Here is a 17,594-nt window from a genome sequence, read left to right as displayed (position 1 = left end):
TGCTCACCTAGAAACCTCTACCAGTAATACAGAACACCAGGGTGGAAACAGTAGAAGCCATATTTTTTTCAAAGGTTTTTGTATTGGGAGTAAGCTCACTCGTGAGGATTCAGTGAGCCTCAAAAGTATGACAGAGACGTAGGTCAACCGTGCGGCATCTTACAGTGAAAAGCGAAAACCCACTCTAACTTTCGTTTTGTGCCAAGGAAGCTCTGCCACAACGCTCACCGCCATACCCATCCGCGGGAAAGCTTCCTCCACCAGCCGGAGGGGGCGGGGCCTCAGAGGACACTCCCGCCACACAGCACGAGGTGCGCCGCTGGGCTTCCTGGGAATAGTAGGTTCCGTCACCCCTCTGTGTCTTGTTCAGGCCGCTATGGAGTCAGCCAGAAAACTACAACTCCCAGGGTGCTCTGGGGGTGGCAAGCGGCTGCGTCATGACGACTGTGGCAGAGAAGGGCCGACGGGCTCTGCGTTCTGGAGTGGCGCTGCTTGGTCCGGAGACAGGTTGCTGGCTGCTGGTGCCGGAGCTGAGGAGAACAGCGACTCGATTTGGCATTTGCTGTCGGGGTCCCCGCAACGATGAGTGCTGCCAGGGAGTCCCATCCGCACGGGGTGAAGCGTTCAGCGTCCCCAGACGACGATGTAAATAACAAATGGCGGAATGGATGAGGGTTGAGGCCTACTAAAGGTTGGGGTAGGCCGGGAAGGGTGGGTGTAGATGGAAGAAGCGCCGGAGGTGGCCCGAAAAGGAAGGGAGGGCGGGGGACCCAGAGGAATGGGAAATGTCTCCCTTCTTTAGTTAGGGTCGCAAGGTTTGAAGAGGGCCGCACGCTGAGAATCAGAGACCTGCGTAGGACGGGATCGAGGAAGGAAATCCTGTACGGTCGAGACGTGAGAGAGCCTAGTCAAGAGGTCATATCTGCCTCTTCGGCGGCTGATGAAGCTTCTTGGTCGGGCCTTCCCACTCGGGATAGAGACGGCCGGACACGCCCTGTTTGAGGCTTAAACTGCTCCTGTGACAGGGTCAAGGTGTTCGTGCAATTTGGGCGGCTTCTCCGGCCGGGGTTATTTTTGCAGTGTGCTCTTGACAATTAATCTTAACTGCACTGTTAAGAGTACACTCAGAACCGTGTTGAGTGGAAAAAAATGTATCGGGGGAGTCATCTGTGACTGGCGCAAGGTGGTGAGGTCTGAGACGTTGCGACCTAGAAGCCCGTTTTGATGTCAAGTACCTCCCGCTCCCCTCCTCCCTCTCCCTCTGCTTTCCTCCTCCTCCACCACCACCCCCCTCCCCCCAGCACGTCATTTTAAATAGCAAACCATTCATTTCTTAAAGTAACACATTAAATATTTACTGCGGCGCCAGGTGTTGGAAAGTCAAAGATGAATAAGTAGGTGCTTCTCGTCGGCCGTTTTGTATCTCTGCCCCAGCTCCTGGCGCATTGTCATGGAGACTGCAGTAACCAGTCAACTTAAACTAGGTCCTCGTACGGTGGGTCAATACATGCCCACCGAGAATGTTGATGGGGAGGGGGAGCATGGCAGGTCATCTTTAAGGAAGGGGAAGGAACAACATCTAGTTTTCTTTCCGTTATTTAAAGCACTATCAACTACTGAATGTATCTTTTTTTATTTTCTTAAGCTTCAGTTCAGTGCCTTTCATAATATCTTATTTTGTGAATCATAAAAGGCTCACTGAATACTACCGGTGTGTATCTTTTGTAGCAAATGAAATAAATGGTTAAGACCCGCCGCTCTCTGGGTGGAAGGGTTAGGTCCCGAATAGTAAGGCTCTTTTAGCTTTGCAGAAAGATCAGTAATCTGTGAAGACTTGGGGATGAATAGTTATAGTGAGCTTTACTCATGCCCTCTGTTCCTGCCTGCTAGAGGCTTTTAGATCTTTTCTTGTTGATATGGTAATCCAGTTCATGCCGCGAATTTATTTAGGCTTTTAAGTAACCTGGGTGCCATTTCAGAAGCTCTTACATTGTTTCCCTCCTGGTACTTAATTGTGACTTGATTGTTAGAATGTTAGGTACCTGTTTTGCTAGACTCAGACATAGTCTTTTAGCTTGACAGGAAATTCTTGGTGATATTAAGTAATTTAACACAAAGTTAAAGAGATTAAGTAATTAAGACTTCGATAGCTTCTGATGGGATCATTTTAAACTAGATGACCTTTAAGGCCTTTTCCGCTTCTACAAGCATTCTCTTTGAAGATGATGGTTATAGTTACAAATCACATCAGGACTTAGCACCATCACACATTCCCTAAAATTGATTATGTTGTTAATTTTATATTATAGTGCAATACAAAGCAATACAATAACCTATCTCTTGATAGTGATTTTTTTAAAGTTTCTTTCATATGAATTTTATTTTTGCTGGTAATTGGGAGTTATCTCTTAAGTACTTGTTTTTAAAATATTTTAATATATGTAAAACATTTTTAAATGTTTTTAAACATATAAATTATAGAAAATCAACTAATTATAATATGTATTTGGTCAGTAGTTTCTAATGAACATCCACTGCATGTAAAATATAATTGAAGTTTTATTTTGCCCACTGACCTCACATATTAAATGGGGATTATCAAATATTTAAAAAGGTATTAACAGTAGATATTAAACCACAGAATCCAACTTTAGTAAAATGCTGGCAATTCCAAACGTTACTATGGTATTATTGGAGGTAAATTGATTGCAGTTCTATAAAATATCGACAGCTTAAAAAAAATTAGGATTATAAATTGTAAATGATAAGGTTATTTATATAAAGACATTGAAGACATTTGCTCTTTTTATATATTTTTATAACTAGTTCGTAAACTATTTCCACATACTCTATCTCATTTGGTTGTGTACAGTATAATGTGGAAAGAGCAGAGGACTTAAGGCTAGAGGATGGAAGCAAGTCCCTTAGCCTCTTTACGTCATTGTCCTTATTTATTAAATGGATTCTTGAGAGAATGTAAATGAAAGCAGTCTGTAAGTTGTAAAACACTGCAATTTTTAAGTGAAAGGAGCCTTGCTATATAGATAAGGAATGAAAAGAAGTTAAATGCCACATCTAGGTTAACAAAGAGCAAGTAATTTAGTGGGATTCAGAACTTAAGCTTCACTAGTACTTTAATTTTTTTTTAAACTATACTGAACCAGAAATAGTTAAGAACTAACTGGTCTGTGAAGAGATGAGCTGTCAGATGGAAAGAAGCAGAAATTTGGAACTTAGCCAAAATTATGAGAGCATATAAGCCCCCGACCAAAAGGAATTTAGAAGAGCCATAGTTGTCCATGTAGTACAAATAGTTTTAAACTCATATGCCCAGAAGAAATGGCCACCATTGTTTCTTTTATATTCTATTAGTCTTTTTTTACAAGATATTTTCATAAGTAAGGAGAATAGTGAAAATCGCCTTCATTAGAAATTCTAATATGAATTTAACCATACCAAATCAAATTTGTATTCCACATTTTCATGACATACATACCCAAAATGATGAGCATCCTCTGAATACAGCTAACTGCCTATCAGTTGTTATGTGTGAAGCTGGAACATATAATTTAAGATTACAAACATATTTCTAATAGATTTTAGCTTATTAGGAAGTTATTCTAGTTCTTACATTTGCATCATCAAAATATCATACTACTTGAATTGTTTTAAACATTTGATTGCTTATAATGTGTTGAGAAAGGGGTTGTCTGCTCCATAAATGTGAAACATTTTCATTTTTAAATTATAAACTCGATTAGAATGATCAATGAATGTTTTCATTTCTACATTCATTCTAGTCACCTTTGTATACACACCTGCCTTCATCATTTGTCCACTTAAAAACCATATCAAATAAGTTTGGTGTACAGATAACATAAAAGATGAAATAAAAGTCATATATCTTTTTAGGAAAACAGGATGGTCCAGGCTATTATAGCAAAATATTGCAGAATGAAGTCCTTCCTGTTGAGTGACTCTCTGGATGAGAGTATTATATTTATTTTCTCTCTCTTTTTTTTTTTTTTTGGTCTATAATTGATTTCTGGGTTGGAAAAGTTATTTAGTATTTCATGATTCAAAGACTCATAGTCATAAGATTTTTGCATATACAATTTGCCATCACTTGTCAGTTTGCATTCAACTACTTGTCTGATAATTGTGAAATGCCTTCTGTCAGTTTCCAATTTTTACCCACTTGCAATTATGGGTAGAAATGAAAAAAAAAAATCTGAATTAACTGTGTCCAAAGAAAGCTAGAAGTGACCAACAAAGGGGTGATGTTTTTTTAAAAGTAATGCAATACTTTAGACCACCGGTTCTCAACCTGTAGGTCGCGACCTCTTTGGCGGTCGAGCGACCCTTTCAAAGGGGTCGCCTAAGACCATCCGGCATATCAGATATTTACATTACGATTCACAACAGTAGCAACATTGCAGTTATGACGTAGCAATGAAAATAATTTTATGGCTGGGTCACAACATGAGGAACTGTATTTAAAGGGCCAGAAGGTTGAGAACCACTGCTTTAGACAATATGATGAGAAAACTCTTCTACCATTTTTCTATTTTCTTACTCTTTTAGTCATTTTTAGCATAGTTGGGAATAATTGATGATTTAAAGTAATTCTTACATTTGTTTCAAGATGTAGAGAAAAATAGCATTAGGATTCCATATTAGATTTATCAAAAGGTTCAATATTTGATATTGATTTCGCCCAGTATTTGATAATTATAAAGTAAAATGGCTTTTTCTGTTCTTTTAAAAAATAAGTAAATTTTGTCTTTATTCTTTGGAAGACCTCTAAGAATAAATGAAAGTCATAACATATCCTTACAAAAACTAGAACTCCTCAAAAAGAAACTGATGGCCCTGACTGGTTTGGCTCAGTGGACAGAGCGTCGGCCTGTGGACTGAAAGGTCCCAGGTTCGATTTCGGTCAAGGGCATGTACCTTGGTTGCGGGCACATTCCCAGTAGAGTGTGCAGGAGGCAGCTGATCGATGTTTCTCTCTCATCGATGTTTGTGACTCTCTATCTCTCTCTCTTCCTCTCTGTAAGAAATCAATAAAAATATATTTTAAAAAAGAAAGAAAGAAAGAAACTGATGCTCTAGCTGGTTTGACTCAGTGGATGGTTTGACTCAGTGGATAGAACGTTGGCCTGCGGGCTGAAGGGTCCCGGGTTCAATTCTGGTGAAGGGCACATGCCCAGGTTGCAGGCTCGGTCTCCAGTGGGGGGTGTGCAAGAAGCAGCCAGTCAGTGATTCTCTCTCATCATTGATGTTTCTATCTCTCCCTCTCTCTTCCTCTCTGAAATCAATAAAATTAAAAAAAGAAAAGAAACTGAAAACTAAAATTGGGTCTATTAAACTCTGATGTTAAACTGTCCTAATATCCCAAAGCCAGTTAGCTAACTTAAATTAACAACTTGGAAGCCCTCTGGGTTCAAAGTACTACATGCTCTAGAGTCCTATAAAGCTCTGGGGTAGTTGGTCTTAACATCCGGTTGCCCACATGAACAGCATCACTTTAGGAATTTGTTGGAAATGAAATCTGTGAGCCCTACCTCAGACCTACTGAATCTGCAATTCCTGGCATGTTCTAACAAGCCCTTCAGATTATTCTGATAGAAACAAATTTGAAAACAGCTCTCTGGCTGTAAAAAAAAACTAAAAGCTTCTGCCTTGAGGTAACAAAAGGAAGAGATGCTTCTTCAATGTGTTCACATCCCAATAAACCCATCATAAGTTGAAAATACCATTAAGTCAAAAATGCACTCTTAACCTACTGAACATCATAGCTTAGTCTGACCAGTTTCTACTAAATGGACATCACTTTTACACCATCATAAAGTTGAAAAGTCTTGTTGAACCATCATAAGTTGGGGACTGGCTGTATATTTATGATATATGTGCTTAATTCCTAAATAAGAATGAGCCCATAGTTAAAACTGACAGGGGAAAAAACTTAGAATTTACCGGTAAACTTAAAGATTTTTAATACTTAATATTAGCAAAACAAATTAATATGCTAATTTCTTTTCCAGCTTGGATCTAGCAATTGGGAGGCAGCAGACTTAGGTAACGAAGAAAGAAAACAAAAGTTCTTGAGACTTATGGGTGCAGGAAAGGTAAGCATCAGACAGTATGCATTTTTTTCTTTTCTGTGAAAATAATGCCCTTTTCTGTGTATGTTAATTGAGAAGGAATGAATATACTTGGATCCCATTTCCCTGTTCTGCATGATTATTTTAGGCTTTAGGGAATATAGCTGACCAAAGTGAGCACTTAAAATTCTTACAATTTCTTAGGATTCTCATTGCCTCTGAGCAGTAGCTTTAGGAACTGTATAGAAAAAATTTTTGGTTTGAGGGGACTCCTACAGAAGAAAGAAGATGTTAAAGTTTTTGATTTGCCATTTGTTAGACTAATGATTTGATATAAGGTATTGCTGGACAGACCAATTGGTAGGTCATATCACTCCTTCCAGCCCTTGAAGAAGTAACCAAGGGAATAACCTTTATCCCTGATTTTTTTCAATGTTCAATTTATTTTTGTGAAATTCTTTTGATTAACATAATAGAAGATATAAAATATAGGTGCCATAAAAACATCACCTATTGGAAAAACTCTCTTCCTGGCAATTTATTTTAACATTCAAATACAGTGGTAAGTAGATATTTATTTTTTGTAAGCAAGTACATTTATTTTTGTAACATTGTCCCCATAGCCTTCCTCCAAATAGAATGTAAAATAGAATGTGAAAGAAATAGGGAAACTTTTCTCCCTTTTAAGATCCTTAAAATGAAATTCTGCTTTTTGTTTTTGTTATTAATATGAGAATGTATTTGTGCATTTTAGTTTTACCAACAGTTATTGACCACTATATGCCAGGTACTGTACTAGGTCTGGTGGGAGGTGGGGGGCATCACACAGAGCAATAACACATGTTTGGAGCCATCATGTAATAGAAGAAATTAGATAATAACAGTACAGAATTATAATTGCTATGAAAGAGCTATACACATAGTGCTGTGGAATCAACAGACAAGGATAGCTACCCCTGGCTTAGCTGTATAAGAAACCTTTCCAGAAATAGAATTGATCTGAATCTAAAAGGATGAGGAGTTATCCAGACTACTGCAGTGGGGTTGAGGGTAGGAAGAGATCATGCAAACCATGAAGACCTATACAAAGGAGGCATTTGTATATCTCATTAATCCAGATTTTCCATAATTTGTAATTTGTCATAGAAAGTATTTTGAAGTTTGCCTAGGTTCATGCAAATAAAAGATTTGCTAAGAATATATAAAATAATTAATAGTTTAGAGGGCATGCTAAACCTAGTGGAATGAAAACTCTTCAAGTACTTAGGAAGAACACTAACAAAATGTATGCAATATAGCTACCAATAGTGAATTATATCAATAAAAGGGGAGAGAATGGATTGAACATTTAAAAAAGAAATTTGGCCACCAGTAAATGGACTATTAAGCATACATTCAGTTCTTTGCTAGCAAGGCAAAATTGTAGCTTTGATCTTTTATATAAGCTGATTAGATTTGTTCTGGCTTGTGGACACAAAGTATATTCCTAATCCTAGCCAACTATGAGTATTTTATTGGTCACAGAGAGAATTAGTTGAGAAGATATGAATAGACCATTGCCATTATATATCCAGATCTTGTTAATGAGGTATTTTCTAGAATCTAAAGAAACAACATATTGAATCATTGATTTGCTTATGTGTTTATAGCATGTAAAACATTAATGCCTGAAGCTTTCAGTAGTATCTTTGGATATGGAGAATGTGTCTGTCATCCTTTTACAATAGAAAGATTTGTTAACTATATCTTCACAGATGATTAAGATTGCTTTGCAAAGTCAGTGAACAATTTCTTTCTTTACCTTATGAAACTGAATATGAACCATAAAGAGTGAATTGGGCCCTAGCTGGTGTGGTTCTGTGGTTAGAGTGGCAGCCCTCACACCAAAGGATCACAGGTTCAATTTCCGGTCAGGGGCATGTACCTGGGTTGCAGGTTCGATCCCTCGCTCCAGTCAGGGCACATGTGGGAGGCAATCAATCGATGCCTCTCTCTCACATCATTGTTTCTCTCACTCCACCTTCCTCTCGCTCACTCTAAAAAATCAATGGGGAAAAAAAAATCAATGGAAAAATTTGTTTTATAAAACTAGATTATTTTAAATTGTGTTCTTTTTGATAGTTTGAGATTGGGTGCTCATTGCCACCAAATACTAATGAGCTAGCAATTTGAGTGTGATGTGTCAGTAGTAATAATGATTTTCATTTTTTATATTGTAAAGATCTTTTAAACTGCATTATAAGTCTGTTTCATTTTTAGCTAGCTAGTCTCATTTGCAGTCTCCATGAGATATGCCTGAGACATCAGAAAAAGAAGGTGGGAAAGTTAAAGCAATTCATTTAATTGGCCTTCTTAGAAAAGAAAATACTTAGATTGTCTTCATTTTTTTATTTATCTGTCCTTCCCACTTAAAATTCTAGCTTGTTCTTTACATACTCTCCACCCTCTTCCTCTACCCTGTTTAATTTATATGTGTTTTAATGGTATTTATTACCTTCTAACATACATAATTTACTTTTGTTTCCCCTCCCCATCCCTACCATTGCTAGAATGTAAATTCCATAAAGACAGGGATCTAAACTTAATCTTTTTTTCTGCACTGTATCCCAGAAGCCTGGAATAGTGTCAGGCATATAGTAGACACTCAATAATTATGTTAAACTAGAGGCCTGGTGCACGGATTCGTGTACCGGTAGGGTCCCTCCCCAGCTGGCCGGTCCTGATCGGGACTGGGTGAGATGGACCAGACACCCTGGAGCCCTCCTGCAGTCGCTCCCCACCCCGATCATGCACTGGTGAGCTCCTTCAGCCTGGCCTGTGGGGATCGGGCCGAAACCGGCCCCTGCATGGATTCATCCAGGGCATGTCCAGCCTGTCTCGCCCAATCCCGATCAGCCGGACCCCAGCAGCAAGCTAACCTACCGGTCAGAGTGTCTGTCCTCTGGTGGTCAGTGCACGTCATAGCTACCAGTTGAACTTTCGCTTAGGCTTTTATATATATAGATTAATGGTCTCAAATTCTAATACATTTTCTGCCTCATTATAGAAAGAACATACTGGTCGTCTTGTTATAGGAGATCACAAATCAACATCTCACTTCCGAACAGGTAAGAAATTTAAAACATAATTAAAATGATATTTAAAATATTAGACTTGGAAATGTACATAGTATATGTAAACATGTTACATATATTATGTAATAATTAGTATATACTTTGATTTTTAAAAGATTTGAGATTATAGAGTACACATCAGTATGATATTCTAACCAAGAAACTGACCCTTTATGTCTTCATTTTTACTGACTCATTTTAATGGTAGTAAGGTTTTATGCCTCATCTTATGAACTGTAGTATGTATTGACTTTATATATTTTTTACTTTATAAATTATTTAGCATATCTTATAATTGGCATGTTTTACTGGTTTATAGTTTATTTGCTGTTTTCTGAAATCTTTGAAGAACTAAAATTCATTGCAAAGCCTGAAAAAATTAACTTAAAAAAATTGTGGGGAGAAAACTTTTAAAGAAGAACTGAAAATGGATTTGGATTTGAATTCAGTCTGCTGAAAAGTGAAGTCTTCTCCTATTTCAAATTGATCCTGATCCATGGACATTAATAATAGGGCATAATGGCCTTATATTTATATTTAACAAAACAATTAAAGTATTTAAATTAGCTTTTTACTGACCTAGAATATGTAGCACATTTTATAAATTAATTGGTATTTTATACTTCTGGTATTAAACAATTTCTAATTAATTTGCATTGCTACAAAAGGTTAAAAGAGTCCCTGAGCTTTGCAGAATGGAAATATATTCAACTGCTTTTTAAAACAGGGGGCTTTATGAGTGACAATAATGAAAAGCACCAACATTTGTGATTAAAATGTGAAATTCTTCTTTTATTTATAAATTAAAATGCCATGCACAAAAAGCTTTGATTGTATTGATAACATCGAGTTCTTATGTGGTAAGTTCACATGTAGTTTAGTTTTCTGTTTAATAACTACATACAACAGTATATATGTAAAAATATGTGTCATATGTTGCATGATAAAAAAAGTTTATGTTGCTTCAGTAAACTGATATTCAAAGATAGTCATAAAGGAGAGCCATTACAAGGTCATTTTATTTAACCATCCTGTGAAAGAATTGTGTGTCTTTTCATTATTTTTGTTTGAATACAGAAGGTTTTGTTTGGAGGTTTTTCTGTAACTATTCACTTTCAGGAGAATAGTTTTTAGACTATAAATAAGCTAAAACATATAATAGCCAGAGTTCTTTTAATTAATTTTTAGAATATCTGAACTCCAGGCACTTTTTCTGAGGCTCTTGTGTCTAGTGTGAATTATGTGGGAAAATATAAGCTGTTTATCTTTTATAAACAGTTTTGTAGTTGGAAGGGTTGGCTATTAAAGAAGTAATCATAAATACATATTTCAGTTATTTTATGTCTATTAAGTCGTATGGTATAGAAACCCATCCACAAAATTAATTGTAAAATTTGTCACAGTTCGAAAAATCAGCCCTGATTATAATAGCATCTGTATTAAGGGTTTTTTTGTGTAATCAAATATTTTTATTAATTTGACTGAAACATAACCAAAGTACCCTGGACATGCAGGGGAAGAAGACAAGAAAATTAATGAAGAACTGGAGTCTCAATATCAGCAAAGTATGGACAGTAAATTGTCAGGAAGATATCGAAGACATTGTGGACTTGGCTTCAGTGAGGTAGTAATTAATGTATTTTCATTAACTGGGAAGATAATTAATTTGCAATTTGATAAAATTTTTAGTTACTTAAAATATTTTTACATGCCGTACTAGGTCTTTGTAGATAAGAAGAGATTTTTGAGAGATTTATTAATAACTTTTCTGATATCAGCTTATGTAAATTCTGCTTAGAGTAACTGCTGGGGCACATTTTTTCAGTATAGTTGACATAAAATGCCATATTAGTTTTAGGTGTACAACATAGTGATTAAACAATTATATACCTTATGAAGTGATCACAATAAGTATAGTACCCATCTGGCACCATGCATAGTAATTACAGTATTATTGACTATATTCACTGTGCTCTATTGTCATCCCTGTGACTGTTTTTATAACTGGCAATTTGTACTTCTTAATCCCTTTCACATTTTATACCCATCCTCCCAACACCCCTCCCATCTGGCAACCATCAGTTTGTTCTCGTATCTACGAGTTTGTTTCTTTTTTTTTTTTCATTTATTTTGTTTTTTAGATTCCACATATAAGTGAAATCATATGGTATTTCTCTTTCTCTGTCTGGCTTATTTCACTTAGCATAAAACCTTCTAGGTCCTTCCATGATGTGGCAAATGGCAAGATTTCATTCTTTTTTATGACCGAGTAATATTCCATTGTGTATGTGAACCACATGTTCTTTATCCATTCATCTATTATCATCTGACAATTTTACTTCTTCCTTTCCAATATGGATGGAAATTTATATCTTTTTCTTGTATGATTACTGTGGCCCAGGATTTCCAATAGTATGTCAAATAAAGTTGATGAGTGTGGACATCCTTGTCTTCCTCCTGTTCTCAAAGGAAAAGCTTCACTTTTCAACATTGAGTATGTTAACTGTGGTGTGTCATATGGTCTTTATTATGTGAGTTTGAGTTATCTTTCCTCATGTTGCCAAGAGTTTTCATCATAAATGGATGTTGCATTTTCATCAGATGTTTTTTCTGCTTCTTTTGATGAGATCATATAATTTTTATCTTTCATTTTATTTATCTGGTTTATCACATTAATTGATTTGTGGATACTGAACCAACATTGCATACCTGGAATAAATCCCACTTAATAGTGGTGTATGATCTTTGGAATTATTGCTGAATTCAGTTTATTAATATTTTGTTGAAGATTTTTGCATCTATGTTCATGAAAGACCTTTGCCTATAATTTTTATTTTTATAGTGTTTCTGTCTGGTACAAAATCTAGCAGTCTTATTTTAAGTTGATGGTTGTTTAAATTTGAACACATCACTACATTTTTTACTCACCCATATCCCACATTCTTGTCATTTTTTTACGCGCTGTGTGTGTGTCTCCACTAAGGCACATCTTAAATAGGCATGAAGAACATTCAAGTTAGATGAAATATATCATGTCAGTACTGGTTAGGGAGAATTCTCTTAGTTTCCTGAGTCATCTTTTTTTATAACTACTGGTTTATTATTCCAAAGTAGTGTAATATGCAAAACATTGATACTGTAATATCCAAAACAATGTTTTCCACATTTCTATGAATCAGAAGTTAACTTACCTTATTTACTTTAAAAAAATTGTCTCATGCTTTCAAACAGGGTAGAGGGTGGGACACGTAGGTGAGTGAGTGGTCTTCAAAAGCCTTTTCTTAAAACAAAATCCTATTCAAGTCCCAGTATATAAAACACATGAAGTCCTCAGTTCTTCCTTTGACAGCCTGTGAGCATAATACAGTCTTAAACCTGTTAATTTAATGGCTAGGAAATGTTGTTGTTTTTTTTTAGTTTTTGTACTTGATGATTGTATTTATTTAAGAAGCTGTTGATTGGTATTTTAGGTAGAAGATCATGATGGAGAAGGTGATGTGGCTGGAGATGATGATGATGATGATGATTCACCTGATCCTGAAAGTCCAGATGACTCTGAAAGTGATTCAGAGTCAGAAAAAGAAGAATCTGCTGAAGAACTCCAGGCTCCTGAGCACCCTGATGAAGAGGAGGATCCCAAAAACAAAAAAGATGCAAAAAGCAACTATAAAATGATGTTTGTTAAATCTAGTGGTTCATAACTCCCAAACACTTAGTCTTTGTATTAAAAGTAAGCCTTATTGTTATAATGCACAGTGGAGGACTGCTTATAGAGCACAGACCTTTGTATTATAATTTTTAAAAAGGCCCTTTTAAGTAATTACAAAGAGTGTTTGCTTTCAGATGCCATGGGTTACACTTTTATGGGCATGACTAAAATCAATTTTGTAAAGCGTAAGAGTTGTATAAAATAAGAAATAAATACAATACTCAATTTCCTTTCATATTAGCATTATCAAACCTCTATTCTCACCTTTTTATCCTTCAAATAGTTGAGGGAGACACTATTTTTTGTTTATGGTAGCTGTCTTTTTGTGTTCATATTTTTCTCATAAAGTTTATCTGTACTCTGATATGTTCATGAAAAGAATTATTTTATTATACTTTGATATAGTAGAACTATTCATCATGGATATTTCTGCTGCCAATAACAATCTAAATTAATGTTGGCAAACGGTTAGGTACTTAAGTTTACTCTTACTGATTCAGCTCTATTCTTTTGGACCAAAGCAACATGAGAGCAAATACTTTTCACACCTGCTAGGATGGAAATATAACTCATACATTTGGAATGCTGTGATCTCAAGCAGTCTTTATATAAGTTGAATTACATTGAATGTTAGATTTTTAAATAATATTTGGCAAAGTTTTGCAAAAGAAATTATATCTCTGATCATTTGGTCCTATCTAGGAATATGTAAAAGGTTTTTTTTGTGGGGGTTTTTTTGGGGAGGGGAGGGGGCGTTGTTGGGTTTTTTTTGTTTGTTTGTTTTTTAGGTAATATGTGACCAAAGTTAATTTTCTTCCTAAGGCCTAAATAAAGAGAAAGCAGTTTCCCATATTTGGTTGTGATACCTTTATCCTCATTACCTAAAATTGAGGAGCAGGCATATTGAATAAGAAACTGAAACAAATTCTCTTCATTTTATCCCAATGCTGTTATCTTGATTATCTAATTCCTAAAAAGCAATATTGCTTTCTGAATTAATTGCTAGTTCTGTTAGAGTAAGATTAAACCAATCTACTGTTAGGGGATTAGTTTGTACACCAAATTTACACAAACTGCATTATTGGCTAGTCAGTGAACTTCGAGTAATTTGGTTCAAAATATCGTTTCTTAGTAACATGTTCAAAGGCTTGAATCAAACTTGTTTACTGAACTAGATACTTAAGGGTTTTATGGTTTCAGATCTTATATTTAAGTCTTTAATTCATTTTGAGTTTATTTTATATGGTGTAAAAGACTGGTTCAATTTTATTTTTTTGCATGTATTTGTCCACTTTTCCTAGCACCACTTGTTGAAGACACTTCATTTCTCCATTGTATATTCTTCCCTCCATTGTTGGTGATTAATTGACCATATAAGTGAAGGTTTATTTGGGGGCTCTCCACTCTTTTCCATTGATCTATGTTTCTGTTTTGTGCCAGTGCCATATTGCTTTGATTATTAACACTTTGTAGTATATTTAAAATCAAGGGGCATCTCATACATCCAATTGTTCTTTCTCGAGGTTTCTTTGGTTGTTTGTGGTTGTTTGGTGTTTCCATATTAATTTTAGGGTTATTTGCTCTTGTTCTGAAAAGAATGCCATTGATACTTTAATAGGATTGCATTAAATCTATCAATTGCTTTGGGTATTATGGACATTTTCATGATATTAATCATTCTAGTCTGTGAGCTTGGTATGTCTCTCCATTTATTTGTGTCCTCTTCAAATTCTTTAGGGCCTTATAGTTTTCAGAGTACAGGTCTTTCATGTCTTTCGCTAAAACCTTATTCCTAGGTATTTTATTCCTTTTGATGCAGTTATAAATGGGATTGTTAATTTCTTTTTGATCATTATTAGAGCATAGAAAGGTGATGGGTTTCTATTAAGTTTGTATCCTGCTACTTCATTTATTAATTTTTTGGATTCTGTAAGGTTTTCTATATGTAATATCATGCCATCTACAAATAGTGATTGTTTTATTTATACCCTTCTGATTTGGTTGGTTTTAATTTTTTTCTTTCCTTTTTTCTTTCTGATTGCTGTGGCTAGGACTTCTACTATGTTGAATAGAAGTGGTAAAAGTGAACATCCTTGTCTTCTTCCTGATCTTAAAGAAAAAGCTTTCAGCTTTTCACCACTGAGTATGATGTTAGCTGTGGGCTTATATATAGCTTTATTAAAAAAAATTTTATTGTTTAAAGTATTACGTGAGTCTCCTTTCCCCCCCTCATATATAGCTTTTATTATTTTGAGGTTAGTTCCTTCTAGCCTCACATTGCTGAGATGTTGAATTTTGTCAAATGCTTTTTCTCTACCTATTGAGATGGTTGTGATTTTTATCCCTCAATTTGTTGATGTGAGTACCACCAGGTTAGAGAATTTTTTAGCCATTATTTTTTCAATCCCTTGTTTTCTCTCTTCTCCTTCTGGTACCCCTATGATGCAAATGTTGTTATACTTCAGGTTGTACCAGAGGCCCCTTAAACTATCAAGTTTTAAAATTTCATTTTCTTTTTGCTGTTCCATTTGGGTGTTTTCCACTACCTTGTCTACTAGATTGCTAATTTGGTCCTCTACTTCATCTAATCTTTTTTTTCCCATTTCATGGTTTCATCCTAAGTGCATTGAGCATCCTTATAAAATGTTTTAAATTCTGTGTGATAGATTGCTTATCTCCATTTTTTTAGTTCTTTTTGTGGATTTTTGGTGTTTTTTTTGTTTTATTTTGTTTTTTCACTTGAGGAATGTTCCTTTTTCTCCTCATTTTGCTGACTCCCTGTGTTTGTTTTATGTATTAGGTAGATCTATGTATCCCGGTCTTGACATAGTGGCCTTATGTAGAAATTGTCCTGGGGGACCCAATGGCACAATCTCCCTGATCACCGAGCTGGGTGTTCTAGGGATGTCCCCTGTGTGGCTTTTGTGCGCTCACCTGTTGTAGTTGAGCCTCGATTGCCGTTGGCACGTCAGTGGGTGGGGATGACCCAGGCTGGCTGAGAACTGGCTATAACTATAGGAAATGAGCTTTTATATTGGGGCTGACCCCATGGAACAGGAGTCACTTTACTGGGCTCTAGTACCAGCTGAGTCTGACCTTCGATGTGTCATTTGTGGAGCTGGTTGGTGGTGCTCTGGTGTGGTCTGAAATTGGCCACTGGGTGTGTTTGATATGGAACCTCTTTGAGGATTGGAGGGGGGCTCTCTGGTTTAGGCCAAGGTCAGCTACCACTTGTGCCTGGCTTGGGGCCTCTTGGTAGGAGCTAAAAAGTGATCTGTTGATTGCCATTTGTGCTGGGCTTGGAAGAACTTGGGAGAGGCTATGCTGCGAACCGAGGCTGGCTGCCACTTGTTCCAGGCTTTGGTGGGGACCACAATGTGAACTGAGTCCAGCTGCCACTGTGCCAGGCTTGTGGTCACTTAGCTGAAGCTATATTCCAGACCAAGACTGGCTGCCATTTATGCCAGGCTTGGTGCCAGCTGATAGGATTACAATGCAAGTTGAGACCAGTCACAGCTTGTGTTGGGCTTGGGGATGCTTAGCGAGAGCTACAAGGCACACTAAGGCTGGCTGCTGCTTGTTGGCCATTTCTGGACCTTTGAGTGGTTTGGGGGAATCTGTAGCATGAGCTGAGGCAGGCCACTTGTGTGGTGGAGGAGCCAGTGGCAGAGTCTTAGGCCAGGCAGGCAAGTTGGGTGGCATCGGGTCTTGGAATCGCCAGGGCGAGGCAAATGGTATTAGCCAGGTTAATGAAGAGGTCGGATTTGGTGCCTGCCAGTGCTTCCATCTCTGGAGTTTCCCCTAACTGTGCCCCTCCAGCCCTTGCTCTGAAGTTAGTCAATTTAGTTCCTCCTGTATCCCTGGCACTTTCTGAGCATCTGCCTCTTAACTGGAGCCTAGAGTGAGTGGTCTGTGAGCAAGGGAGCGTGTGTGTGGTCCCTTTAAAAGAACCGGCTTGGTCTCTAGCAGCGCTTTGTCTTTATCTGACACCATTCTCTCTGAATTTTGCAGCCAGATGTTATGGGGACTCCTCTTTTCAGTACTGATGCTCCCAAGTCAGGGAGTCTGGTGTGGGGCTGGGACCCCTCATTGCTCAGTGAGGACCTCCACAGCCAAGATATCCCTCCTGATTCTTAATTACCACACCATGGATGTGGGACTTGCCTGTTCTGCCCTTCCCACTAGTCTTGATTGGCTTCTTTCTATCCTTAGTTATAGGAATAATGTTCAACTACTCTTCAGGTGGTTGTCAATGATGGTTTATTAGTAGTTGTAATTGTGATGTGGTTGTGGGAGAAAGTGAGCACAGTGTTTTTTTTAATCCACCATCTGGACTGGAAGTCCTCTAAAGTAATGATTGATAGGTACGTGCTTATTGATTGTTTTTGTACTTTTTCTTTGTTCCTTTTTTCTTCTCTTGATTTATTCTTGGTTTTCTGGTTTTCTTCAATGTTTTGTTTGGGCTTTTTTTTAGGTATTTGGTTTGTGGTTACTGTTAGGCTCATATATATTATGTAGAATTCTATTTTAAGCAGATAGACATTTCAATTCAAATGCACTTTAAAAGCACTACATTTTTACTCCCCCTTCCACATTTCACAGTTTTGACATCATAGTTTATTTTTTGTTTTGTGTATCCCCTGACAGATTATAGTTAATTTTGCT

The 17,594-nt window shown here is 36.8% G+C and overlaps 1 protein-coding gene across 1 annotated transcript; it reads left to right on the top strand.

Annotated features, from left to right (window-relative positions):
• The first annotated feature begins 442 nt into the window (after positions 1-442).
• On the top strand, positions 443-14,571 carry LOC308525014 (small acidic protein). Its single transcript, XM_081099703.1, has 5 exons — positions 443-645; positions 6,048-6,131; positions 9,154-9,214; positions 10,735-10,844; positions 12,691-14,571. The coding sequence occupies exons 1-5, from the start codon at positions 583-585 to the stop codon at positions 12,919-12,921; spliced, it is 549 nt and encodes a 182-aa protein (XP_080955829.1). The 5' UTR covers positions 443-582; the 3' UTR covers positions 12,922-14,571.
• The last annotated feature ends 3,023 nt before the right edge of the window (positions 14,572-17,594 follow it).

This window comes from Myotis nattereri (genome assembly GCF_964212035.1).
Source record: "Myotis nattereri genome assembly, chromosome: 9".
In the NCBI taxonomy this organism is placed as follows: domain Eukaryota; kingdom Metazoa; phylum Chordata; class Mammalia; order Chiroptera; family Vespertilionidae; genus Myotis; species Myotis nattereri.
This window is presented reverse-complemented; position numbering and strand designations above follow the sequence as displayed.

Bases quoted from the DNA above. Each gene is read 5' to 3' on its own strand.
- LOC308525014 (XM_081099703.1), top strand. From the start codon at position 583: ATGAGTGCTGCCAGGGAGTCCCATCCGCACGGGGTGAAGCGTTCAGCG. The intron at 646-6,047 runs GTAAATAACAAA...TTTCTTTTCCAG, and splicing joins CAGCGTCCCCAGACGACGAT to CTTGGATCTAGCAATTGGGA. The intron at 10,845-12,690 runs GTAGTAATTAAT...TTGGTATTTTAG, and splicing joins GTGGACTTGGCTTCAGTGAG to GTAGAAGATCATGATGGAGA.